At 36.6% G+C, this 26,976-nt stretch overlaps 2 protein-coding genes and 1 long non-coding RNA gene across 4 annotated transcripts; 2 read left to right on the forward strand and 1 right to left on the reverse strand.

The window, feature by feature from the left end:
• Positions 1-173: 173 nt before the first annotated feature.
• EMB2788 (ribosome 60S biogenesis amino-terminal protein) lies at positions 174-19,475 on the reverse strand. The gene is made up of 13 exons (XM_047295590.2): positions 18,274-19,475; positions 17,090-17,825; positions 14,615-15,110; positions 14,160-14,311; positions 10,776-14,075; positions 10,455-10,667; positions 8,495-8,698; positions 8,193-8,396; positions 3,356-3,514; positions 1,839-2,189; positions 898-1,330; positions 678-774; positions 174-535 (listed from the first exon to the last, which is right to left on the reverse strand). The coding sequence occupies exons 1-13, from the start codon at positions 19,368-19,370 to the stop codon at positions 358-360; spliced, it is 7,620 nt and encodes a 2,539-aa protein (XP_047151546.2). The 5' UTR covers positions 19,371-19,475; the 3' UTR covers positions 174-357.
• A 445-nt stretch (positions 19,476-19,920) lies between these two features.
• Positions 19,921-21,028, forward strand: LOC148198523 (uncharacterized). Of its 2 annotated transcripts, none has more exons than XR_015779850.1 (2): positions 19,921-20,609; positions 20,716-21,028. It is a non-coding gene; the product is annotated as an uncharacterized LOC148198523 (long non-coding RNA). The 2 variants fall into 2 exon arrangements; XR_015779849.1 differs by having other exon boundaries at positions 20,728-21,028.
• Positions 21,029-22,014: 986 nt separating this feature from the next.
• On the forward strand, positions 22,015-23,886 carry LOC148198524 (receptor-like kinase TMK2). The gene is made up of 3 exons (XM_088092172.1): positions 22,015-22,997; positions 23,132-23,197; positions 23,539-23,886. Exon 1 carries the CDS (start codon positions 22,025-22,027, stop codon positions 22,613-22,615), a length of 591 nt encoding a protein of 196 aa, XP_087948298.1. The 5' UTR covers positions 22,015-22,024; the 3' UTR covers positions 22,616-22,997; positions 23,132-23,197; positions 23,539-23,886.
• Positions 23,887-26,976: the final 3,090 nt, after the last annotated feature.

Below are 26,976 nucleotides of genomic sequence, written 5' to 3' on the forward strand. Positions count from 1 at the left end.
TACGAACGGCCCAACAGTGGGACGAATTAGTGTATGGAACCTTATAATCTACAATCAATAACAAAAAATTGTTTGAAATCAGTATATAAAAAGTGTGAAGCTAACCTTCTCACAATTTAAAATTATTTTTTCATAAACACCACCAAGTCAAATACATATAGCTTGAAACTAAATTTGAAACAAATATCAGACCAAAATTTTAATTTAGCTTGTATGTTACCATCAAATACATATAGCTTCTTTCCATTGACAAAATTTGTATTTTCAGATATATCATTTCCTAAACACTTTCTGTACATTTCCTAATCTACAAAAATGAGATAATAACTCAAACTAGTTTCTTAGTAAACTTCTTTCCTATTGGAATACGCCAGATCTCTCTAAATCTGCAGGGGATAAACTAGCCGACTCTAATTTCTTTCCTCCAAGAACATTAGAGATAATCACTAACAAAGTTAGGCAAGCGTGATATTCCTCCATCTTCTGTGAATCAGTGAGTTCCAGAGAATGATCCTTCCATGGCAGATAAAAAGACCTACACAACAATCAGGTTCCACTATGGTTAGTTATGAAGCATAAATAAATACTATGAATCCATTTAAACTTCGTTTCAATAGTAGTAAAATAAACATCCTAGTTCATTTGAGTATGAGGAATTAGAAGGCCCAGAAAATTACCATCTCCAAGTTGGATTAACTTCAGGAGGACACCGTATCCTTGAACTGTGTGATGATATTAAAGTGTCGTAGTCTTGCAATAAATCAGTTTTGCCAACTATAGAATGAAATAAAAAGCATCAATATCTGGCCAGATACAAACATCTAACTAAAATGTCTATTTTGACCTATCACCGTAATTGCTTTTAGTAAACTATATTAAATGTATGAAGTACCATACCTGCAAAATCAGAGGCACCAAAAATCAGAAGACAGAGAGCACATACAACTGATGGTAACACTTCATGATTGACACCAAGACGCAGTTGGAGATAGAAAATTGTTGAAGCTAGTAACTCCTCCGCACCAATATCAATATCATTTCTTTGCCCGGAGGTATTTACAACATACACCAGTAAAGAGTTCAGGGATTCAAAGTTGTGTGTTTCAGCTAATCCCGAATCTCTGCAATAAGATCTTTTACGGAGCTTCCCAATGATTACTGAAGCTGTTAACCAGCGCAGAAGTACTGAAAGTACAGAGTTCTCTCGAAACTCTTCCGTTAAATAATTTCTGAAGAAGTCATACTCCTTGAGCTGCAGCCTTCGTACAGACTCTGACTTTAAAGCAGTTGTAGTTGCCCAGATAAGAAAGCTTTGAAGTCTTTCCTGATTCTGTTTACATAAAAATGTGATGGTTATTCATACCGAATCCAAAAAAAAGCCAGTATAGAGGAAGTATACACTTAATAAGAACTAGAGGTTTAGTCTTATAATAAAGAAGAAAAATCTAAAACGCACAACGATTACAAATGCCAAAAGTTTTTTGAAAATCAACTCTTCCACAGGAGCATGACAGACTAGAATAATTTATAATATACGATGCATGTGTAATAAAAAAACCTTATCATATAACATTTCTACAACTTTAAACACTTTCGAATCATGAAGTGAATTTCATTTATTATTTTCATCTTCAATTCATAATATATAAACAATACACTGTATGAAAATCATTTGCATAGGTGTAGCTAAAGTCAAATTAAAATATAAAACATAACCAATCCAATACTGAATTCATTGTATGCCTTTGAACAAACAATTTTAAAATATACAACTGAATCATAGATGATCAAGTATTTATAATAAAAAACAAATTAATGAGATGGGTCAAAGAAAGTACCATATAGAAAATGGAAACATGAGGTGAATTCATAAGTATGGCTTCAAGAGCAAGCTCCGGTTTAATACTTTTTTTGCCTTTATTATACACACTGCCAGTCTGGTACATCTGATACAAGCCCTCAATTGATAGGGTAAAATGTGGCCGATATATTTTCCTTTTCTGAGACAATTTCAACGTTGAAGCAACCATTTGTAGAAAAGGATTAACTAGTAATAAAGTTTCATTAGCCAACGTTGCATCATGGAGCAAGAAGTTAAATAGATTGGATGAAAGTTCCATGAGCTGATCAAGACCGTGATTTTTCAACCACTTGGAGATTCTTCCGAATGAAATAACATCATTGACAACCTAGAAAATAATAGTTGGACTAAATGTGAAGTAAAAGAAATCTGAGTTAAATAAAAGCAAATTGGTAAAGTATATCATTTCCAGTCAAAGGAATACATTATACAGCTTTGAACAATTTCGGTGATAACCTTTGTTATGTTGAGGATAATCCAAGCTCATAGTTAGAGAATAATATTCATAGTGGAGCAGATGGGCTGCAACCAAAATATGCTATAGCGGTTCCAAAGATTACAACAATTTGATTTATGTACTTATTTTTAAACTATTAAATAAATAATTTTTTTACTTTTTTATGTACATATAGTTTGTATTATATAACAATAAATTCATTGCTTATCCAAGAAAAATAACAATATATGTATCTGTTTAATAATATTTTATACTCCTTTTTACTTGTTATATAAATTTCTTATCAATATATTATTTATAAATTGTTATTACTATTATTTAACTTGTATGTTAACATTACACCTTGGATATTTTGAGAAATCTGTGGTAATAGTTTGCTAATTCACTCATTCCAAAAAATGAGTAGGGGCATGTTAGCACACTCCATACCATTTGCTAACTAACATTTACTGTGTTAGAAGGAGTAAGAAAATTACACCTTGAGTATATTTGAAGAAATACGTTGTTATAACTTGTTTAACACAATTCTTATGAAAGACAAGTAGGTAAGTTAGCAAATCTCATTACAACCCTCCCCAACAATAGTCATGAGAGGCAGGGCTCTCGGTTGGAAAGGAGAAGTCCAGTCGCACACCATTCAGAGGTTGGAGGAATTGCAAATGGTAAGGAATTTGTTTACAAAGACGAAATGTGGGGTTTACTTTACCCAGTTGGGATTTATGATTCCACGATTGAACATCAAATCACAATCTCACTTTCCAGCAATATTGAATACAACCTAGCTTTCTAGAGGGTGCTTGACTAATACAGCCATGCAATCTTGCAAGTTAGAGGGTCAAACTGCTACTCTTTTATCCTCTTCATCAATATGTTCGATGGCTTGCTAAAAAAATATGTCGGCTCACAAGTCATAATTTTAGAAAACCCCAACACATTTGAAAGGAAAATGTTAACAGAAAGCATTAGAGAAACAAAATAAATTGCAGGTAATGATGGGGGGAGGGGGATTACAAACTGTGTGAGAATAAAACGCTTACCTTCAATGCCACCAACACATGTTTCAAGAAAAGTTTATTGTCATCTCCATTAAGCCTTTGTCTACTAACTGAGATGAGAGACGAAAACCATGAAAATAAGGAACAGTGTTTCACTAGATGACTGGTAATCTTATGTGATTTAACTGATTTCTTTATCACCTGCAGAGTAAATAAAATAGGCTCACTTTATATTGGTAGAGGACAAGGGAGTAGTCACAGTAAGAATCTCACAAGAAAAATAGCGTATTTCATCATACTCCAAACCATGAAGTATGAGTTTGGGTAAACAACTTAATAAGCACAAGCACAATTTAGCCCTTGAATGCCCATTTCTTAAAGGAGAAGCACCTAACAGATAATGTGATTCTGGTATGACCCCTCATTTTAATACCTACTAAACTAAAAGGGAGAACATTGGACAAGCTAGACAGTAACCACAGCATTGTGCTAAAGTGTGTTGCTCCCTCCACCTCCTCAAATTCTTTTATTTCCAATTCTATCCTTAGGTTAAAGGTTAAATTTTTTTACTTTTACCATGAATTTTTAATTTATTTTTCAAACCCTAACTTTACCTCATTCATATTCAGTAGCTGCATCCCCATCCCCATGTCAACTCAATCTTCTTCTACCTACTTGTATCCACGTCAAATATGGATTTTCATCATTCAAATTTAAAAGATTAATTAACTAAAATTCAATAATAATTATTAGGTATAATCGAATACGTGATAGTTTTACGTACTTCATCAACAAAAGATAATTAAAAATCCATATCTGACGTGGATACAAGTAGGTAGAAGAAGATTGAGTTGATATGGGTGTGGGGGTGGGCGTACAGCTACTGCGTTCAGGGAATATGAAGAAGGTAAAATTAGGATTTGAAAAATAAATTAAAAATTTGTGATAAAAGTAAGAGTTTTAATCTTTAACCTAAGGATAGTTTTGGAAACAAAAGAATTTGAGGAGGTGTATGGAGCATAGTGTGGTGGTGGAGGAAGCAACGCTCTATGCTAAAATATCACAAGAGGTTGTCAAACTCGAGAGTTTACGTAAACTCGTGAAAGTCTAGTAAAGTCAACTCGTAAACTCGTAAGAGTTTACTTTACAAAAAAAAAAATTTAGTTCATAGATGGTGCTTAAATCTAGATATGTCTCCACTTCTCGAAACATTTTTACTTCTACTTTTAACTGAGAAAGATACTTGGATTAACTTCTACTGAATTTGATGCGTTTATGGACACAATGAGATAAAAAATTTCACTACAAATATAAAAAAATAAAATGTGAGAGCTTAAAATGTTGTGGCAGCAAGGGTTTTTCAACAGTGCAGCGAACTTTATTTTTGAAAAATTAAATAAATGGTGCAGTGCTGTAAAATGAAACCCATTAATAGTGTTGTGAAATACTTTGCTGTTAAAACATAAAATCAATTTAGACATCAACAGTTTCGATGGCAAAGGGTTTACACATACACAACCCATCAGTTCGAAGACGAGATTGACGGGACAACAGCGAAAACGGCGAGAAAGAAGGCGAGATCGAATGATGAGAACGAAGGCACAACGGACGGTGAGATCAATGGCGCAACAAAGGGCGAGATTGATGACGCGACGGAGGTTGAGATCGATGGCGCGTCGAAGGGCGAACCTGATAAAGGAGAGCACGACAGAGGGTGAGATCGAACGATGAGATTAACGGGCGAGAACGAAGATGAATAGTGAGAACTAAATCAGCGCTTGAACGAAAGCTCACAAAACCTAAAAACGAAGTTTTCGAAATTTATTCTCAAACTCGCAAAATCGAAACCAGACTCACGTTTTCAGGAGAGTTTAACGAGTTCACCGCCGATCCTACAACAAAAACGAGTTCGCTTACGAGTTAACTCAAAAGCACTGTGTGAACTTATAAACTCGACTGAGTTACTGAGTTAACTAGCGAGTTCGATAACCATGATCACAAGTACTTTAAGGTTCACCTTTAATAAACCCCAAAACTTCTTCTTGCCAAATATCATTAGTTTTGTTTGATAGTAGAAAGTCATCCATCTTTTAGAATGCCCAGCTGCTAGATAAACATATACATTGTCTTCAAACTTCAACACGTTTTATGGAAGTTGCATGTGTCCAACTTAATTAGAATGATATAAAAACTTCTGTACAAACAGCCTCCGAATGTGTTAGGAATAAAAGAGGACAGAATTAACCTAATATCGAACAGTAAGGTAGGAGGAAGTGAGGCCGAACGGTGTGAGAGGAGAAGCCGAACGGTAAGGCAAGGGGGAAATATAGACCGAACGGTATCAAGAAGGGAGGAGGGAAGTAGAGGCCGAACGGTAAAGCAATGGAGAAGTATAGACCGAACGGTATATATACGCTTGTACCGAACGATAATTAGTAGAAGCAGATTGGGTTATCAGAAAGGATAGGGCGTGAGAAGGCGACACTACAAATAGTCTTCTTTTGTTTCTATTCATTAGGTTATTTCATTTTGAGTATAGACTGGGCATATTTGCCAGTGGAGGAAGATAGGCTTCCTTGAAGGAGATTACACTTGTAATTTTCTATACTTTACAAAATCAATAATACATACATACATACGTTCATTTTTGTTGTTCTAGTGTTTGAGTGAGAAGAGAGCATAGATTTAGGTTACTCGCATAAAGTAACCTAACAATTGGTCCGACCTGTTGGATCTGTGAGAGATAGGAGTGAGATGGAGGGAAAATTAAACGCACTAGAAGGAAGAATGGTGGCGATGGAGTCGACAATGGCGGAAATGAAGGCGGAGGTGCAAGCGATGACTCTCGCGTTCCAACGAGCTTCAGGACGACGCACCAGGAACCAGCATAAGAGATCTGAAGGAAGACATGATTCCGTCAATGTTGGACGCGAACGACGACAGCCGGAAAACTCGGAGGAGGAATCGGAAGAAGACAGAGGAGAAGTTCGTCGCAGTTGGAGGAAGCGCGTTGAACTACCTACATTTGAAGGTGTGGATCCCACGAGCTGGATCGCACAGCAGAGGAATTCTTCGATCTCCAGAGCGTGACGAAGAAGGAGAAGATGAAGCTCGTCTATAGATGCATGGAGAGAGGTTTGGCGAGCTATTGGTTCCGCTTCTGGCGGAAGAAAACCAGGTATCCGACTTGGAAGATGTTCACCGACGCTCTGACGCGAAGGTTAGGCAGACTAAATCGGGGCACCACTTGTGTGGAGCTGGCAGCGGAGCGACATGAGGGGGGCGTCAACGAGGACATCCAGGAGTTTGAAATTTTGGTGCCGCAAGCATCTGGAAAACCAGATCACTCCTCACTTTCTGTCTCTGTCAATCTTGGAGCTAGCATTATAACTGGTGGTGGAGACGCGGGGGAAGGAGGTACGACATGGGAAAGATGTAACTCAAGCTCGGGGACGCCGACGGAGACGTATCAGGGATCGTCGGAGGGATCTGTACGCGGGCGGAGGACAGGAAGACAAAGAAGAGGAGGTAGAGGAGGGTCCCGAAATCGAACAAAAGACCATGGAGTTATCTGTATTCTCTGCAGGTGGTGTAACGCAGTTTAAAACAATGACACTGCGAGGTTGGGTGCAAGGGAGAAAGGTATTGGTGTTGATTGACAGTGGGGCGAGCCATAGCCTTATTTCCACCAGATTGGTGGAGGAATTGGGGCTGAAAAGTGAGGATACGCACGCTTATAATGTATGTTTAGGTGATGGGCAGAAAAAGTTGAATAGGGGGTGCTTTATAGGAGTTCCTGTGGGGTTGGAGGGATTAGGAATAAGAGATAAACGTTATTTTTGTGAGTTGGGAGGTGTGGATGTGATTTTAGGAGTTACCTGGTTGGCACCCCTTCGAGAAATTAAAGCAGATTGGAGACAACTGAGTATGAAGATTGCGCAGGAAGAATGGAAGACATCGGTGGGGGTTTGAGGAGCAGAATGTTGGAAGTAAATAGAATCCAGGAAGAATGGAAGACAGTGGAGGAGGATTTGCCACCACCCAAGCCTCCAAACTTGAATTGGAGGGCACCACCTGGGAAGGAGAGCATTACGTCAAATAATAGTTCCCTGACTTCAACCTTGAGGACAATGTTGATTTTGAGGGGTAGAGTAATGTCAGGAATAAAAGAGGAGGGAATTAACCTAATACCGAACGGTAAGGCAAGGGAAAGTGAGGTCAAACAGTGTGAGAGGAGAAGCCGAACGGTAAGGCAAGGGGGAAGTATAGACCGAACGGTATCAAGAAGGGAGGAGGGAAATAGAGACCAAACAATAAGGCAATGGGGAAGTATAGACCGAAAGGTATCCAGAAAGGAGGATGGGATCAAAGGCTGAATGGTACTATAAATAGTCTTCTTTTGTTTCTGTTCATTAGGTTATTTCATTTTGAGTATAGACTCGGCATATTTGCCAGTGGAGGAAGATAGGCTTCCTTGGGAGAGATTACACTTGTAATTTTCTATACTTTACAGAATCAATAATACATACATACTTTCATTTCTGTTGTTCTAGTGTTTGAGTGAGAAGATAGCATAGATTTAGGTTACTCACATAAAGTAACCTAACAGAATGTCACAACAAAAATATAAGTTTTGAGCTTTGACTAATGAATTGTAAAACTAAGGATTTAAACCAATACAATTCAACAATTAAAAAATGGCACCTAATTTGTGATTCGATTCACAATATAACAACCAAGTTGAGTAGAAACACAACTTTGAGTAATTTTCAGTAATGCATACCACAAAAAGAGATATAAACATACTCTAACACTACCACTTGAAGTACAACTATAGACAGATAGGAAAGAATAAAACAAATTTTAAGAATGTGTTTACCTCAATAATCAGGTTCTTTGACTCAAAATCAGAAAGAGGAGAGACATAAAAGCTCATCAGGGTCTCAAGGATAGAGTTCCTGATATATATCATGGCATCATCATCAGAGTTCAGCCCCACACATAAAAGCCGGAGGATCCAAGACCTCTCTGCTTTAAAATTGACAGAGGTACTCCATAAGAAGTTATCAAACATAGGGATAACCTGCAAAATTGAAGCAAATGGAACATAAAACTAAATTACTTTTCAAAACAAAGCAAAAATTTTCTGTAAAGAAAGAAACTCAACAACTTATGTCATACCCTCATATTCAACTTGGAAGAGTGTATCAAAAATGTACTTATAGCAGCATAATGATCATTTGCTGGATCTAACAATACACAAGATGCCTCTGCAGCAAATAAAGAAATAACTGACGGGATTCTTTGCCATGGCTCGTCTATACTATTTTGAACAGAATTTAATAGAAGTCGAAGTCCCATTACATCCTTCCTCTTTTGGCATTTCTGCAAGACATTTTTATTGTTAATCAACAATAATCCTTCAACAAGGAATATATGCATATATACAAAAGAAAAAACATAAAAGCAATCACGAATACAATATAAAACTTGAATTCCGTAGAAGCCTGTTTAATAATTTTGTATTCTTCAATAAAGCATCACTAAGAGAACACTGAAGCTACAGATCAGCCCCTGGAAAATGCCCAAGCCCAATAATACAACAAAATTGATTTTGGCCCTGGTTTGCCAAAGGCCAGGGATTCTAGGCAATGGCTTAGAGGCTTCCACAAGCTTACTTATAGTCTCAAGATTCTCTAGATGATCTTTCCCAACATGCTTCTTGGACAAAATTAAAAGAAACAGTAAATTGTCAAATTTTTTTTCCATTGGAGATCCTACAGTGATGGGTGTGGATATAAGTGACTCTTTAATGAATCTAGGATAAGCTCGGATGTCATCTTATCATTTTTTGTGTGGGCACAACTCAACCTCATGAAACCTGTTTCTAGTAATAGGATTGTATTCCACTTACATATAATAATTTAGTCATAATTTTAGACAATGTAGGTTTTCAAATACTCCTTCGTACCAGGATTAGATATTCTCAAGCATTAGGATTACAAGATTTGAAATCTATTGGTAGTCCAATAATGGCTAGATAACAAGTGACATGATAGACATAACAAAACTACTAGAATAAGCTTTGATATTATCTTAGAATTTGAGTTCTAGACTTAATTCAATCTTTTGTAGAATGAAGGTTGTTCCCCACTGATATACCATATTTTGGTCATATTTCTAATTGATATTATAGGCTCTCCACCACTTTCCATATCAGTAATAAAGTTTTCCCACTATATGATAGGACCCTAAGGGTATATGAGGAGGAAGAGAATTATAAACAAGACATGGTGGTTAGGAGGAGGGAAAGTTAGTTAGGTTGTCGGGGTAGGTATGTTTGGGTTAAGGTGTTAGCTATAAAACGGGGGGAGACTGTCTCAAGGGGAACACGTTTTTGGTTGTAAGTGTTTGACAGGAATAATACATCCTGTGTAAAAAATTGCTTCCTTGGTGGCTATCGAACATTGTCTTCTGTTCTTCAGAAATCAATACAGTTTACTGTTTCTGTGAGTTGTGTGTGTGCTGTGTGCTAACAAAGGGTATCTTGGGTTTCTTGCTGCCAAGAAACCTATCACTGTAGCATGGGCAAAACAACAAAGAGACACTATAAACATTACCCATTCCCAAAGCACATGTAAAAGAACAAAATACCTATAAAAATAGTGATACTTTTATCTACTCAACTGATCAAATACAGTAATACACTGAAGAATTCACCAAAAATACACTGACATATCAAGCATCCTTCTTGCCAAAAACATTTGAAATGAATCGTGAGAAATTGCTCCATGGGAACTGAACAGTCAACATACAAAACATGGAAGTAGGCAAAACAACTTGTAAAAAAACGGATCAAATATTTCGCATAGTTGTTCTGGCCAAAATATTTGAAATGGATCATGACAAACTGAAGGGAAATGAACAGTTATCATACATATTTTCACAAATCCAGATTAGATGATTCCATAAAAAAAAAAAAAAGTAGCTCTACATATGGAAGTGAAGTATTAATAATATACAAAAAAAAGTAAGCTATCACTTCAATTTTGAAGAGGATGTAGAAAAAAAATCTCACATTACCAAAATTAAATTTTATGAGATGATAAAATAAGCACAAACTGATAAACCTGTTACCAACCTCCAATGCATTCTTAAATTTATCAAGAGTGCCATAAGCTAATCTTCTTATCCCGTTGTCCAGGGAAGACATGCTAACAAATGCTACTGCAAGCAACCCTGACCCAGCAAACTCCACTGGCTCTATATAAGCCTTTGAGAGACTATAAATTGAAAATCGCAATATAAATGCAGGATCATAACGTTCTCTATCTTCAACATGAGAATAATGTACCTATATGGGATTTAATGAAGTTAATAAACATAACGAGATATAAACTAGGACAAGTACAAAACTACAAACAGGAAACATAGATTCAGGCAGGCAAAAACATGCTTAAACCTTTTTCCTGATAGTATCTGGTTCAATCTTGTTTGCAGATGGTTGCTCATCGGAGATACTTCTATCAGAGGGAAAATAGAGAACAGTTGACACACATATGTCAGGGTCAATTGGAAAGTTGTCTCCGTGATGGCTTTTGTACCACTCTTCAATTGTTTCTGAATCTAACTTGACATTCTGAGATAACGGGCAACTCATAGACTCAATTTGTTGCATAAGATTGGATATCCCTATATCAATCCAGCTGATTGTTGCACCATAAGAGTGACGAAGAAGTCCATGCAGTTCTTTTAAATTTATGTCAATATCATTTTTATAATCTGAATCAGTTTGGCGATCCTTTATCCGTAGGAGTATCCGTAGCATTCTAACAATTTCTAATGGTCCACTTGAAAGCACAGTTGTTAGCCCTGTCTGTTTCAGGTCACTTTCACAATAGTCAAGAGAAGGAATCTCAAGACACTTAAGAATGCTGGATACAGGCTTCAAAAAGGAACCTGCTGGTTTGTGCATAGAATGGAGAGTAGGGGCAAACTGAGAATGTGCAAGCAACAACTGAAGATATAAATCAAATGATAGCCTCCCCTCGTTAAGCTGTGATAATATGACCCGGAGAGCTTTCATTGTTGTAAAATCACCAAACCTATAGAGAAGAGCAGATCTGATTAATTGCTCAAGGAAGGAAATGGATGGCAACTGAATAAGATCATTTTCCATTTTCCCAACCAATTCCAGAATACTATTCAACAAAAACTCTTCCATGAGATTATATAGCAATGAAATATTTGTGCCTTTTGCAGTTCTAGATTGATCAGAGGCTGAAGAAAATTTCTTCACAATAAACTGCCAAATGTCCACCAAAGTATTTATAAAATGCATCCTAGATTTTCCTATTTTGCTTTGCATTTTCACTGAAACATCTTTCAAACCCCCACCTGCTTCTTCATGGAACAATAATATTTTACAAAGTGATAACTTTGCAACAACACGATTGATGATATTCAAAGACTGACGTGGAGAATAATTATCAATAAATTGACTTTCACAGTCAATCAGGTGATCGTGTGAAGCAAGTTTTGGGCAAATGGATTTAAATAAATTTAATCTCTTTTTCAGTTTTATTGAATACCCATTAAGAGCAAAGTGATACTGCAACATATGAATTGATTTCCCAAGAAGACTGTGATCAATAAGACAGAGAAGTTCTTGAACAGATGATGGAAAGAATTCCCCATATTCTTCCTCAAATATATCTTTAGACAAAAAGCTCCTCCATTGACTGAAACCTTTCAAGAGAATTTTTGAATAAAAGTAAGGTATAGGTTTGCAATCTTTGTGATTCTGTCCCCAAAATCTATTGGAAATTAAGCTCAAGTATGACAAAGAGGCCGGTAGAAGTAGTATATACTGATCTTCTGAAAGAGTAAGATCAGAGATATGTTCCATCCCACCGATATCATTATATAAAATTCTATTCACTATACCCAAAAATGAATGCCCAAAGACCAATGAATGCAGGGAACTCAATTCCGTAAGAATACGCAAAAATATAGCTTTCTTAGCATTTATCTTGTAAATGCAATGGGAAAGGATTTTCAATGGAGTAACCATTATAATTTTCCACATGATCAACAGCAGAGGATGAAAAGTTTCTTGCTGCATATGTTTCTGCGTATACAAGGCATTGATAGCTTCATGCAAGCATCTATCAGCACTATCTACTTCAAAACATAGAGAATAATCCACAACCTTGATGTAAATCTGCTCAAAAATATCAGTTTTCATATTCTTTACATCCATCCCCCAAAACAAATCATAAGGTGCCCTGTTTTCAGATGACTGCTGAAAATAAATGGACAAAGCACTGAAAGCATCAGCAGCTAAGGAACATCCAACAGATAACAGCGATTTCTTAATTGGTAAATCATTCACTTCAACTCTACTGAACATCCAATCCACTAATTCAAGGAGCTCAAAAGGTGATAAAAATCGATGCAAAGTATGTAAAGTACACAATGTTGGAAGGAGAGTCATCACATCTTCAGTACGAATGCACAATTCAAATCTATCTCTGACATCCAGAAATAGTTTTTGTTGAAAGCCTTTAAATTCCTTCACAAATAAACTACCAACATCTTCAGCTGTAGATGCCCAAAGGTGGGAACCAAATAAAGACCACATGTGATCAAGAGTCATTGATAATATCTTTAGAATTGGATTACCAAATTTGTGAAACCCCTCATCAGATACTACATTAAGCATATCGAAACCGTCCTCCACATTTCTGTTTGCAATGTTCTGAAAACATCCCAACGAAAGAGATAATGACATCACAACACAGGGATGGAAAAAAATGGTTTTAATCACTTCTTTAATGTTATGTCTTGAACAAAAAAAATTGTTCATAGAGCAGTCAGAACAACTTTCTGGGACCAACAATTGCACTAACAAGCTACCTACAAGCTTAACACACACATTCAGAAGTTGTTCAATTTCGGCCATTGGGTTAACTTTGTAACATAACTGAATCCGATGAGTCCAGAACAGCACGAGTTGCAGATTGGGAAGGAGCAAGCAATCATTTATGGACGCGGATAATTTATGCAGTAACAGCTCTTGTATTTTAGATAGCTTTGATATGTAAGGACCACTCATACACATCATTGCAGGAAATATCACATGAAAAGGTGCCTGTTTCAGAAAGATACTAAATGTAACAGCATCAGCTTCAGAAGCATCTAAAAGTTGGCTACAAGTCAGAGACTCTGGATACAATCTATGATCAGAATTCCCAACAGGAGCAGCATTTTGACTACCAATACCAAGATTTGACATGGCCATATCCAAACCAGCATAAAACATAGCAGGCCACAACTTTGTAGCATGGTGAAGAACACTATAATCCAGAAAAAGTACAGACAATAAGAGGGAAAAAGGAACTCCAACCAAGTCACGTGGAATGACCACATGCAATGGCATATTTGTCAACATTTTACCCCCATCTTCCAATATAATGGAGGATATGAAAGATATTGTTGTTTCAGCAACTGCATGACTAGACCTACAATTCAACAATCTATTTACACTACCAAGCGCACTTCCCAGAGAACTATCAGGAAGGACAGATTCTTCATTGTTAGAGAAGATGCAATAATTCCGATGGTGTAATATGCTCTCCACAAAGTCCAATAAATACTTCAGTGGCTTCCACTGGGGAAAGACTTCACCACATTCATAACTGCCACCAAGTCTCTCTGTCAAGTCTGCATGAACTAAAGCAGATAACAATTCAGGGTTGACCTACCAGAAACACAGATCTAACATTAGATGTGCACAAACTGCAAACTAAAAGTAAGCAAAAATGTCCAATGATGAATCATGTACCTGCGTTTGCAAGAGATACCTGACTGTACTGCAAGTGTATAATAATACCACTGATTTTTTAGGCACAGAGCAGGATCCTGATTTAGGTCGGATCACCTTTAGACACTTCTCCAGCACACATACGACAAAAGGGCTAAAATGAGGTGATAAATCTGAAATGAAACCACGAAATCAGCAATGAAGAGCCAAAACTTTCTCCATAATTTTGGCAACATCAGATGCTAACATTTCTAAAGAAATGACAAAAAAAGAACTAGTAGATACTGTGACCATAGAAAATGATAATATGCATATTTCATAGCTCTACAGAAAGATAATGATCCTATGAATTTATAGAACCAGATTAAAAACTCAGGCAGTACAACAAAAAAGGAAAAGAAGCAGCATATGATATACACGATTTTAGAGTTAACTATATACAAAGAAGTAAAATATGAGAATATAGAACTAATCACCTGTACTGTCTTCCAAAATATGGGCATGACTTTTAAGAATATTCCAATATTTAACTAAATTATTCCCAAATGTAGAAACAGCATCACACAAGAATGATATAACAAACAAAGTAAAATTCTGCAATGCATCAGCCTCCAAGATTTTGACAGGGGGTTTCCTTCCATTATAACCTGGTAAAAATAAAAACCATGCTTCTATCTCATGAAGGTTCCCATCAAAACCGCCAGTACTGAACATAGCTGCCAAGGCCAGTCTGTACGCCAAATCCCTTGTTTCGTTGTATGGTGAAAACATTAACAACTTAATGAATGGTTGTAGGTATTTGTACAACATGGGTGGTGTTCTTATAGGAATTTCATTGTCAGGACACCATTCAATGTATTCTGCAAGCAAGGACAACACTGAGACCTGCAGATGCCTTGTTAATTCCATGGGGCTTTTAAGAAGACTCTTGAAAGTTTCAAAAGAACTATCCAAAGTGAAAGGAAGAGAGCGCTGCAGAGGAAAAAAGGAATATAAGATGACATCATGTATAATTGAATAACCTAGAAAAATATAAATTTACACAAAAAGAAAGTAACAATTACACCAGATTTCATTTCCTTTATTAGGATAGTGAAACAGTAGGCTGACCCATTAATTAGTGAGGCATACGTAGATGCAACAAGTACATTTCACACAACACAGTATGATGTTTTATTTTAAATTCAATTTAAATTCAACTGTTCTGCTACACGTTCATATCTGACTACTCTGGAGTAAAGCATTTGGTTCTTAATAGAATTTTCCCAAAAGAAGGCAAAAAAAGGCAATGAAATTGAGATACTTCTAAAATGACAAGAATTATAGTTGTAGAGCATACTCAATCTCAAAATATAACTTTGTCAACAGTTAGAGTTAAGTGAAAAAGGAAAAACCAAAAAGGTAAACAACTAAAGTCCAAGTCATACCTAGTTTAAGCACTAAATTTATATTTACACTTGACTTTGTATGAATCAAATTAATCAATGCTAATAAAAAACCTAGAAACACAATCTTCTATTAGTTGAAATTTATTTAAAACAACTCTTAAGGATGATACAAAGGAATTAGAATGAATTTGAGAGAGTGTGTGTGTGTTTCCCTCTCTTGGGATTTCATATTTATAATAACTTTAGATGCATCAAAAACATCTAGGAACTAGATCCAACACAAAGCACATAGCACCTTTCAATAAATCCTATTTAAGGCTATTTATCCTGACACTCCCCCTCAAGTTGGAGCATAGTACATGCCAAACTTGGAACAAATAAATTCAATCCAAAGACCTCTCAAGGAATTTATTAATACATCATTTCATGTGAAAAACTTGGTGCAGATTTCCTTGGACAACAACTTTACCTGAATAAAATATCAATCTATTTCAATGTGTTTAGTTCTCCATGAACACTGGATTGGAAACAATGTGGAGAGCACACTGCTTATCATAATACTTCATCAGTTGAATGTCAAAAGAATCTAGTTCTCGTAGAAATTGTTTTACCCAAATAGACTCACAGGTCAGAATACCATTGCTCTAAACTCAGCTTCAGTAGATGATCAGACAACAACATTTTGCTTTTTGCTTTTCAGAGAGATAATATTTCCTCCAAGCAAAACACAATATCATGTAGTAGAGAGTCTATCCATAGAAAAATCAACCCAATCAACGCCACAATATCCAAAAATTTGAGAAATCTTCATAAGGCAGTTCTTTTTCTGGAGCCTTTTAGAGAAATCTTAGAATATGAATGACAACATTCAAGTGATACGATTTTCATGAATTGACTCATAACACCAACTGCAAAGGACAAACCTGGCTTAGTAATGGTGAAATTAATAACTTTTCCAACCAGACTTCTTTATCTTTTTGGATTAGAAAAAGCTTTTCCCTGCCATTAATTTTTAATTTGGACCCATAGGAAAATCCACTAGTTTACAATCAATCATATTTGTCTCTTCTATGATGTCAAGAGCTAAAATGGCACACACTCAACGATACACTGTTATAAGATATCATTGTTCCTAGAAAAACTGAAAAGATTGAGGCATGTGCCAAGTGCCATTACAGCTCTAACGATTAAATTGGTAGGGAAAAGAGCAAAAACTAGTTTGTCTCTAAGGTATTGAATGAGATATATCAAGCAATGATATACATCTCATTGAGGCAATTGAGTTCCCAGTGCACAGAGAAAAACTCGCTAAAAGTCTTGAAAATCAAAGAAACAAGAGGGTCAGGCCATCATCAAAACTCAAAAATATAAGTTAAAGTATCCTTAATTTAGTAAATTAAACAACACAGTACTCCAAATACCAACAGAATAGCAAAATGCTGAACAGAAAATTGTCTAAAGGAACTATGTATTAGTGATCATGAGCTATTTTTCTGTTTACTTAACAGTATTAGTGACACCCAATGGCTTGAATAAAATAAGATTATAAAAAAATGAACATACACGGTAATATCTGAGAGCATCAAGAAGTTTAGACAGTAGGTATGAGTCCACGTCTGTCCATGTGCTAATATCTAAGGAATGGAGGTCCACACCCCAAATTTCCCCTATGATATTCATGAGATACACTTCATCATCCAATGTATCTGCTCTTACTCCAATATCAACTGCTTCACTGTTGTCAGTCAAATCAATATCAGGAGTAGAACTTAGCCCAGCAACAACTATATCTATATCACCACTCTCTGAAGTGTCCAGTTTTAACTTCTTTCTCCTACTGCTGTTATCTTCATCATGGCATGCATCCCTCTTCAAAGTTGAGTTACAGGCTTCAGAACTGGCATCTAAAGAGGAAAGTAGGTTTAATAAAACCTGCAGATCAGGAAGAAAAGCCTGAACATAATTCTGAATTTCATCCTTGATAAACATCACATGCTGCAAGACTGGATTGCTGGAACTAGAATTATGATTCAAACCACCAAAAAGAGAGTCCAGCAATTTCAGTAACTCCAGAAGAAGCCTTAGAGTACCATGTTTAACATAAGGTTCAGTGTGAGGCAATCCCTTATTAAACACAGGCCTGCTGAATGGACGAGGAAACAGGCACTTCACAATACTGTGTAAATCCATATTATCTAACAACAGCCCTGGACCATTTGATTGTAAATTTGCAAATTCCTTAGAAATGCCATTACCAACCAACGAAACCAATTGAGCTGCCACAGATATTGCCGGAATCCTGAGAAATATATCAGTCACCATCAGTAAACAGGGTATATACATCAAAAAAATGAAAAATTAACATGTACATATCAAAGAATAGCTAGCAACGCCATTTTCTAACTCTCTTCTAAATATCATTGGCCAAATTCTCATGCTAACCGATAGGATAAATTATTAGAAATCTCAAACCACCACACATACTTGGTCCAATCAATCTCTACGTGAAACACTTAATTTATGGAAAATGATGAACAACACTCAATAACGTATTATGTAGAGATTGATTGAGACCGTGATAGTCCCACAGATATCAAACGGTTGGCTAATTCGTTTTCAGTTTTAATCTAATATATTGGGAGACTATTTGACTCAATTATTATATTGCTATCATGGTAACATTACTCATAATCATGCACATAAACATAATAAATAACAGCAACAAAATTCTGGTAAACAATTCTAACCATGAAGAAGACTTGAAATTTTCAATGTTGTAAGGAAACTCCTTCAAATACAACAACCCAAAAGAACCCTTGGCCTCAACAATAGCCAAAAGCAAGTCCCTATGATGTTGAACCTCCGTCACCCGCAACTTCTTCATGAGGTCCAATAACCTCTTAGTATTGCCCCTCAACCGCATTTTCGAATCCGGCATCAAACCATTACACGGATCAGTACAAACCCTAACTAGCACCCCAAACGCAACCTCAGCAGCATCACCACCACTCTCCCTTCCACAAATCTCAACCAACTGCTCCAACGTGGCACTCCCAAACAACACACTCCGAAGCCCCGGAGGGACCAACGACTCCACAACGAGAACCCTATCTCTCAACACCGTCAACACAAACACTACAGTCTCATCATCATCGCTTCCCAACCCTCTCAGAACGCCAGAATACATCTCTCTCTGCTGCAAAATCCACCGCAACAGCCCCGGCTTCCCGACCTCCAAAAACGACACCGCGAATCCAACAAACGACTTCCGCAGCAACCCTACCCTCGCCTCTGGTCTCTTCCTCCGATGCTCCGACGCGATCCTCCCGAACTCCGCCAGCTTAAAATCGAAGCTCTTCGAGACCTCTGACGCCAAGCTGGCGCCACGCCGCACAATCGACGCCAGGAGCAATAGCGCCGCCTTCTGCCGGCGCCACTCCTTGCTGCTCACCTCCTTGTGGATATCACTCAACCGTTCCGCAATCAATAACCGCGCAAATTTATCCAAGTCTTTGCTCACGCTCACACTCTCCGCGTCGCTAGGGTTGTACTTACCTCCACTGTGGTTGAAAATCGCGGAGATTAGGTCGAACACATAGTTCATCCCTTGCTTTCCTTCGCGAAGCTTCCACGCCTCGAGAAGCTCCGAGCACTTCGGGGACCCACGCACGTACTCTCGGAGTATGTCGCCGCCGTTCACAGACTTCAGAAGCTTCGTAAACTCTTTTGCGCCGTCGGAGCATAGCTTTATCTCGAGCGAGGTGATTCGGTGAAGCAGTTCCTTCAGTTTCGCTTCGTGGCTGACGTTGTCCTGGAATGTCAGAACCGCAGCAGGTTCCGCCATAGACGCGGCAGCGGAGGACGGCCGAGTGATGGAGGTTAGAGCGCCACTTCGCACCCGCCACTCTAACGTCTAGCGTTGTTTACTCTGTGACTGTTTTGCGCCGAAACATACAGGCACGTAGGTTAAACCCTGGCACAAACGACGTCGTTTCACCTTGTGATTTAAATGTTAATAAAACGAGAAAAATTATTAACAAAATTCGAAAATTAAAAAATCAATTTTTTATCGGTGAATTTGCATTTAATTATAAAAATATATTAGATTCAATTCAAACCAGATTTATACCCATGGATATATTTTATTTATAAATTTATGATAACATGTGCACTTATGTTATTGTTTCTATAGATATATAAAATTATTTATTATTTTTTAAAATATATTTAAATAAAAATATTTTTTTAATAACTATTAAGTTAATATTTATAAATAGAATTAAATATATTTTTAATCTCTCAATTATATTTTTATAAGTCAACTGTCTATTTTTATATGTCTAATCTTTTTTTTTTTAATTTTGTTTCATTTTCATCCAGACTGTCAGATTTAATCTCTGTTACCAAGTTAATTCTTTTAGGTGACTGAGGGTGTAATGTTTGATGACCTATGTACACACACCTTGTAAATACTTACCTTTATCCCTCCCATCCTGCGAGGGGCTAGCCGAATGGTAACTCTGTCGGACAAGAATTATAGGAATTATAGTCCAATTTAACACGAATTCATCACAGCAGCTCCAAAACACAATTATAGTAAAACCAATTTCGATTACTGTCTTCTTCCTTGAAAACCCTATTTAAACTTCACTAAGCCTATTCTACTCTGCGAATTTCCCCTTTGTCTCCTAAAGAAAACAAAGCCCGCAAATTAGGTTTCCTCGTCGCGGACCAGATTAAATTCAGTAGAACAGAATACTGCCCTGACCTGTTGGTGAACGGACGAAGGGTTCCGGCGAATCAGCGTTTATAGTTTATCATAAATTTCCTAATTGAGTTGCAGCTTGTTGTAATCGCACGGTGTGTTTTTTAATTGAAGATGTGATGTTCATTTCATTGGGTTGTCGCAACAGAGGAGGGAGGCGGGAGCATGCGGACGTGGTGGAGGAGGGCGTTAGGTTGAGAAGACCCTCAAGAAGACGCTCGAGATCTGCGACCACGTGTTCGAGATATACACGGCTTGAACTGTATTTTTTTAGAAACACAAATTTACCTTATTTATATATAACACATTAATCATCTGGTAATTTTGTTTGAACTTATCTATATTTAATTTTGTTTCTGATATGGGTTTCAAGTGCCTTGATGGTAGCCAGAGAATTTGTGAAATATTCTAATTGTTCCTATAGTTGATTTTCCAGATTCTTGATGTGGTTTCGTCCATATCGCCGTAGTTCAATTGGTTCCTTGAGCTCCTATTGTCGGATTTCAGTTTGGAATCATCACATTCATCTTCCTCTCTGCGAATGTTATCGAACAAGAAGAAACTGCATCATCAAAAACTGAGCTGAGGCAAAGTCTTTAACCTGAAAGGCAAAAATATATAATAACATGGCAATTCCCCCCTTGTACCTTCGATCACCGTTTTCTTGCAGCCTCTGAATTGATATCTGTTTGTTAAGACCAAATGAAATTTACCTAGATCAACATTGCTTTGACTTATATGGTTTACTCAAGTTTTTCATTAGTTTTTCCCTTAATTTTCAAGTAACTTTACCTCTGGACTACAACTCTTTCTCGGGGAAAAAAATCAGAAAATAAGAGACCGAATACTAACATGCAAAACAACATCACAATGAGAAATCCTGATGGGAAGAGAAACAGAGGAGGGCTTTGTGGTCTCCACATAATCAGCAAAGTTTATAGAAACCTCCCCAATGGGACTAGCTTTTGGTAAACCCTGCATAAAACGTACAATAAATGACTGAGAGGGAGAAATATTCATACCGTTGAAACCACAAAATGATATATTCTATCACTGATTTTTCCAGTCTTAGACTCCTGAACAAATTTCACAGTTTCATACACCGGATTGTCCCATATGTAAGTTCCGTATCGAACTGCAGCTTTCTCCAATTTTGTAGTTGGCTTTCCAATGTCCCCTAGAACTATATATAGAACCAGTGCATTCATTCCAGATTGAAACACCTGAAATTGAATTATCAAACACGACAACTCATTTATCATGTTGATTTTCGTCCCATTATATGTATAAATTAATTAATTATATGTGTAGTATATGTTTGTGTTTATGCTTCTGTCAGTATTTGATAAGATGCTAGATTTACTTGAAGCATGTTTTAAGAATTCTTTAATCCAGTATAAAAGACTTGACGGAACAATGTCTGTCTAGGCAAGGGATAAAGTTGTTAAAGATTTTAACACTCTACCTAAGGTCTGCAAGGTTTAATTCCTATTTTGGTCCCACTTTTCGTAGGGTTTGTTCAAATTGGTCCTACTTTTTTTCAAAAGTTCACTAAGATCCCACTTTTCGCAAAAACGGTGCAAGTTAGTCCTTTTTGGTTACGGCGTTAAAAAACTAACGGCACAGCTGCCCAGCTGGAAGAAAACTGATGAGCTGTACATTTTTTTGTTGACGTGGCACTCTACATGGCAATCACCCTACTTCAGCTCTCTTATTTCTTTCTTTCCGTCGTGATGACTACCACCTTGGTGGCCGCCGCCGATGACGCGGTGATGTCCAATTTCCTTAAATCGCTGAAGCCACCACCTCCAGGTTGGTCTCAGACAACCCCATTCTGCCAATGGAAGGGTATCCAATGCGATTCGTCCAACCGCGTCACCAGCATAAGCCTCGCTTCAAAGTCCCTCACTGGAACGCTCCCCTCCGATCTCAATTCCCTCTCTCAACTCCGTTCCCTCTCTCTCCAAGACAATGCACTCTCGGGCCCCCTCCCCTCGCTCGCCCAACTCTCCTTCCTCCAAACGGCCTACCTCAACCGCAACAACTTTTCAGCCGTTCCCTTCGCCGCCTTCGCCTCCCTGAACTCCCTCCAAACCCTCAGCCTAGCCTCCAACCCTTTCCTCTCACCCTGGACTTTCCTCACCGATCTCACCTCCTCCACCAACCTAATCGACCTCGACCTCGCCTCTGTTTCCCTCTCCGGTGCCTTACCCGACATCTTCCACAAATTTCCCTCTCTACATAGTCTTCGCCTCTCCTACAACAACTTGACTGGTAGTTTACCCTCCTCTCTCGCCATTTCCACAATCCGTGTTTGCTGGTGAAAACTCAACGTCGCCGGGGGAGGCATGTCTGCTTCGGGCCGGGTCTGGTTCGAATTTGGATAGGGTGAAGAACGAGCCGCAAGAGACTGATTCGAACCCGTGCTCCACGCAAGGGTGTGTTTCGGATCCTGTTGTTGAGAACAAGAACGAGAAGACGACCGCGAAGAGAAAGGAGCGAGAGAATTAGGGTTCCTGTTTACAGTATAATTGAACGGTCAAAACATAAAATAGTACATGATTTTGTGGAATTCAGGTTAGAGGATCCTTGAAGAAGAGTAAGAGCGTCGCTGATGAGACCTCCGTTGACAGTGAGAAGCTTCCCTATGTCCACGTTCGAGTTCGTCGAGGTCAAGCCACAGATAGCCATAGCTTGGCAGAAAGGGTAAAGACTTGACTAATCACTAATTAATTTGTTTAATTTTGATCACTTTAGTGTATTTTATAATTTTACCGACTTTTAATTTTCAATTATTTTGTTGTGATATAACATAACTGAGTTTCTTTCTGTTGTTGTAGGCTAGGAGAGAGAAGATCAATGCTCGCATGAAGCTTTTACAAGAGCTGGTCCCAGGCTGCGACAAGGTTGGTTTCTTTTACAAGTGCCACGTCAACAAAAATGTACAGCTCATCAGTTTTCTTCCAGCTGGACAGCTGTGCCGTTAGTTTTTTAACGCCGTAACCAAAAAGGACTAACTTGCACCGTTTTTGCGAAAAGTGGGATCTTAGTGAACTTTTGAAAAAAAGTAGGACCAATTTGAACAGACCCTACGAAAAGTGGGACCAAAATAGGAATTAAACCGGTCTGTAATATAGCCAAGCCCACTAGTAGGGGAATGACTATGATTTCTTTGTTTAATGTTATTTGTGAGATGTATTATTTGATTATTTTTCTAACTTCAATGTGATGTATATGTCCTTTTCAGGTTTTAGTCAGGTGCCTCGCAGATTCAAGAGCGGCTTCAAGAAGGACATAATCGGTTGATTATTATTTGAGTTTTTAAATTTGGACATTAGTTTAGGGTTTTCGCTAAGTAAATCAAATATGGAGGTTGCACCTACAAAGAAAGGAACGACTATTACTGTCTAAGCAACATGAGAGAGGAGGTGTATAGGAAAGGGTGGGGGAGGAACGTGGTGCTGGTGGTGGCGTCATTGACGACATTGTTGACGGTGTTGCAGAGGATGATGAAGATGAATAAGGGAAGAAGAGAAGTCTCACGACGTTTTAGATGCAGGTAGGAAAGATTGACACGTGTTTCAGAAAAAGGAAAAGTGACATGACACATATTCAATTACCTAATAAAAATTAATACAGTTAGTTATGATGAACTAAATCTAATTTTTTTATTAGAGAGACGGATGAAATGAAGCAAAACTTAAAAGGAGATTAAACTCAAAAATGATTGATAGTTAAGATAACAAATATAATTAATAAATTATTTAAAATTATTTTAATATAAAGATTGAAAAAATTATACGTGATAGTATAAAAAGTACAGTCACATATTTTTGGGCTGAATACATAGTGTTTCTACCATAAATAAAAAATAAAAACAAAATAACAAATCTGAAAATATGTAATGCAGTACAGATATACTTTGAATTATAAGATCTTTGATATTTCAAATTGTTTTTATTTCTTATCTTCTTATTTGTATAAATAATTTTGTTTTTTAATATTGTTTTTTAACATACATGTTTTCAGATTTTCTTAAACGAAAGCAAGTTTTTGTGACAGATTTAACCTTGTTTAATCCCTGATTATATATTAAATGTTGATATTTTTATAAAATTTAATTAACAATTTAAAAAAAACGTTTATTTAAAATAGAATTTATATGTTACAAATTTTTAATTTTATTATTTTAAGAAATTAATCCGTGTGTTACGAGTGTTTTCCTAAAACATACTTTTACATTTAAGAAAGTACAAATATTCCTACACGTTATTGATATAAAGTAAAATTTATAAAAATTTCAAAAAAATGTGTATAATTAATTTAATTTTTTTTAAGAATAAGAAACAAGTAAAAGATTTAGTTTTTCTCATTGTTATTCATGCATATATTTTATGAAAGAAATTTTTAAAAAATAATAATTGTTCTTACCAATATGTTTATATTTATCTATAATTTATAACGCAATCATATATTAATATGTAATAAACTCATAATATAATTTATTATGAAAAAATAACATATGAATTTGCCTTAGAATTATGGATGATATGATAAGATTAAATATAGGTATGTGATATGTTATATTTAGAAAGTCTTGTGTATTGCTTTTGTTATTTTCAGTTGGATGTATGAGAAAACAAAAGTCCTATGCCATATTATCTACTTTACAAATAAATATCATAACTCATTTTATAAATTTTATCAGTTACATTATATTTTAATAATTATAATTCAGTCTCTTGTCAAATTAGAATATTACTTTAGAGAATTTACACAATAACCTTTTATGAAAATTATACTCTTAGTTATAAACTTAATACTAATAAATCACTTTACAATCTTAATTAACCAAATAATGATCCTAATACATTTACATAATATATATATCACCCAAAAATTCTAGCATTCTACTTTTCTTTTTTTAAGTTTTTGTTCTCTCTTCTCTTTATCTTCATCTCTCTCGTGATCTTATTTTTTTTTTATATTAATCATGCTCAATAGTTGAAAAACTCAAATCATCTCAACTTAATAATTTACTTAGAGTTTGTAGGTGTTAAGTGTTCTTATAGCTTAATTTAAAAGCTTTGTTTAGAACAAAAAATTTCAAGATATGAAAGTTACCTTATATGATTGTGGTGCAAAAGTTCTAACTATATTTCTTTTTTATGTGTGCAAGTTTTAGTAAGGGAATTTGGTGTTGCATGTTAAGTTAAATGCTCTTTTATTGCATGGTGAAAGTATTTCAATAAGACTAAAATAACTTTTGATGCATGTGTTTTTAAAATCATGTAGTTGCATGTAGAACCTAAATCTCTTATATCATATGAGAGTGGAAAGTTCTCCCATTATACATGTAGCTGAAAGTTTATAAATGTAGGGATGAGTTTGAAGTATGACATTTTATGTTGGATTATGATTTTCTCACTTGTTTAAGTGTAATTGTAAGACCCTAGGAAATTGTGGTAATTAGGAAATGTATGGTATGCAATATGGGTCGTTCGGTTCATCCACTCAAAGTCGTTCGGTTCATCCACTCAAAGTCGTTCGGTTCATCCACTCAAGGTCGTTCGGTCCATCTGCTACAACAAATGTTGGTTCATAATTGGGTCAACGTTTAAGTTATTATTGGGTCAATAGTCCAACAAACGATAAAATAATCAAAGATATCTGATTAAAGATATTGATAACTAACTAAAGATATTGATAAGCTGCTTATCAGTAACCAATCGAATCTAAAGGTAAGTTTGGTTTTTATTTTATTGGATTTGTGTTGGTTTAGGATCCATGAGACACTTATAAATATAAGGTCAAGGCCAAAAGCCAGGTACGTTCTACTTACGTTCGATCAGAACTCAAATACTCAACTGTGATAAACAGTTCATTAAGTCGCTCTTAACTTGAGCTTCAAAGCGCCTTTTGCAGGTACCTCCCCCTCCGGTCAAGAGTACAACCGATAGGAGCAGGAAATAACCGAGCAAAGACAACCGAGCAGAGCAGGCGATTCAGGCATTGGAAAGTAGGAAAGTCACGTCAGGAAAGGTAAGTTTCTCGGTCCTACAAATTCCTACCGAAACATTTTGGCGCCCACCGTGGGGCCAAGCGACATCCCGCTGAAACTGCAAGGAACCAGACAAGGACGTAGTCTCAGCATCATCATGTCGACCAGGCCCCTACGTATTGATCCCGATTGAAGAAACTTCCACCATCAACGTCAACAAGCTTCTACAGCTTTATAGATAAATATTTTGATATAACCATCTTAAATTCATTTTATATTATATGATTTAATTTATACTTCTAAGCCATTTGAAATCTTGATGATTATCCATATCAACATATAAAAGCATCCTCTATGATTGACGCATCACTTATGAAAAGACTTGCCAACAACATAAAAATAACTTCAACACCTGCGTGCATTCGACTTTGTTCAAAAATACATATATTTTGATAATTATTCTGCCTTGCCGAATGATTTAATTTAAATATCTTAATTCAATACTATAATAATGTTCAAGATTTAGTCAGGGTCTAATGACGCAGTTACCACTTAGCCAAATTTGGCATCAAGTGTTCAACCATTCAACTGTTTGGCCATTCAGCCTCACAAGTATTCGGCCATTCGGCCTCACAAGTATTCTGCCCTTCGACCTCAACTGCTCGGCCTTCCATGACCTTAGGT

Source organism: Vigna umbellata, chromosome 5 (genome assembly GCF_029865625.1).
Source record: "Vigna umbellata cultivar VRB3 chromosome 5, Vumbellata_1.0, whole genome shotgun sequence".
NCBI lineage: Eukaryota > Viridiplantae > Streptophyta > Magnoliopsida > Fabales > Fabaceae > Vigna > Vigna umbellata.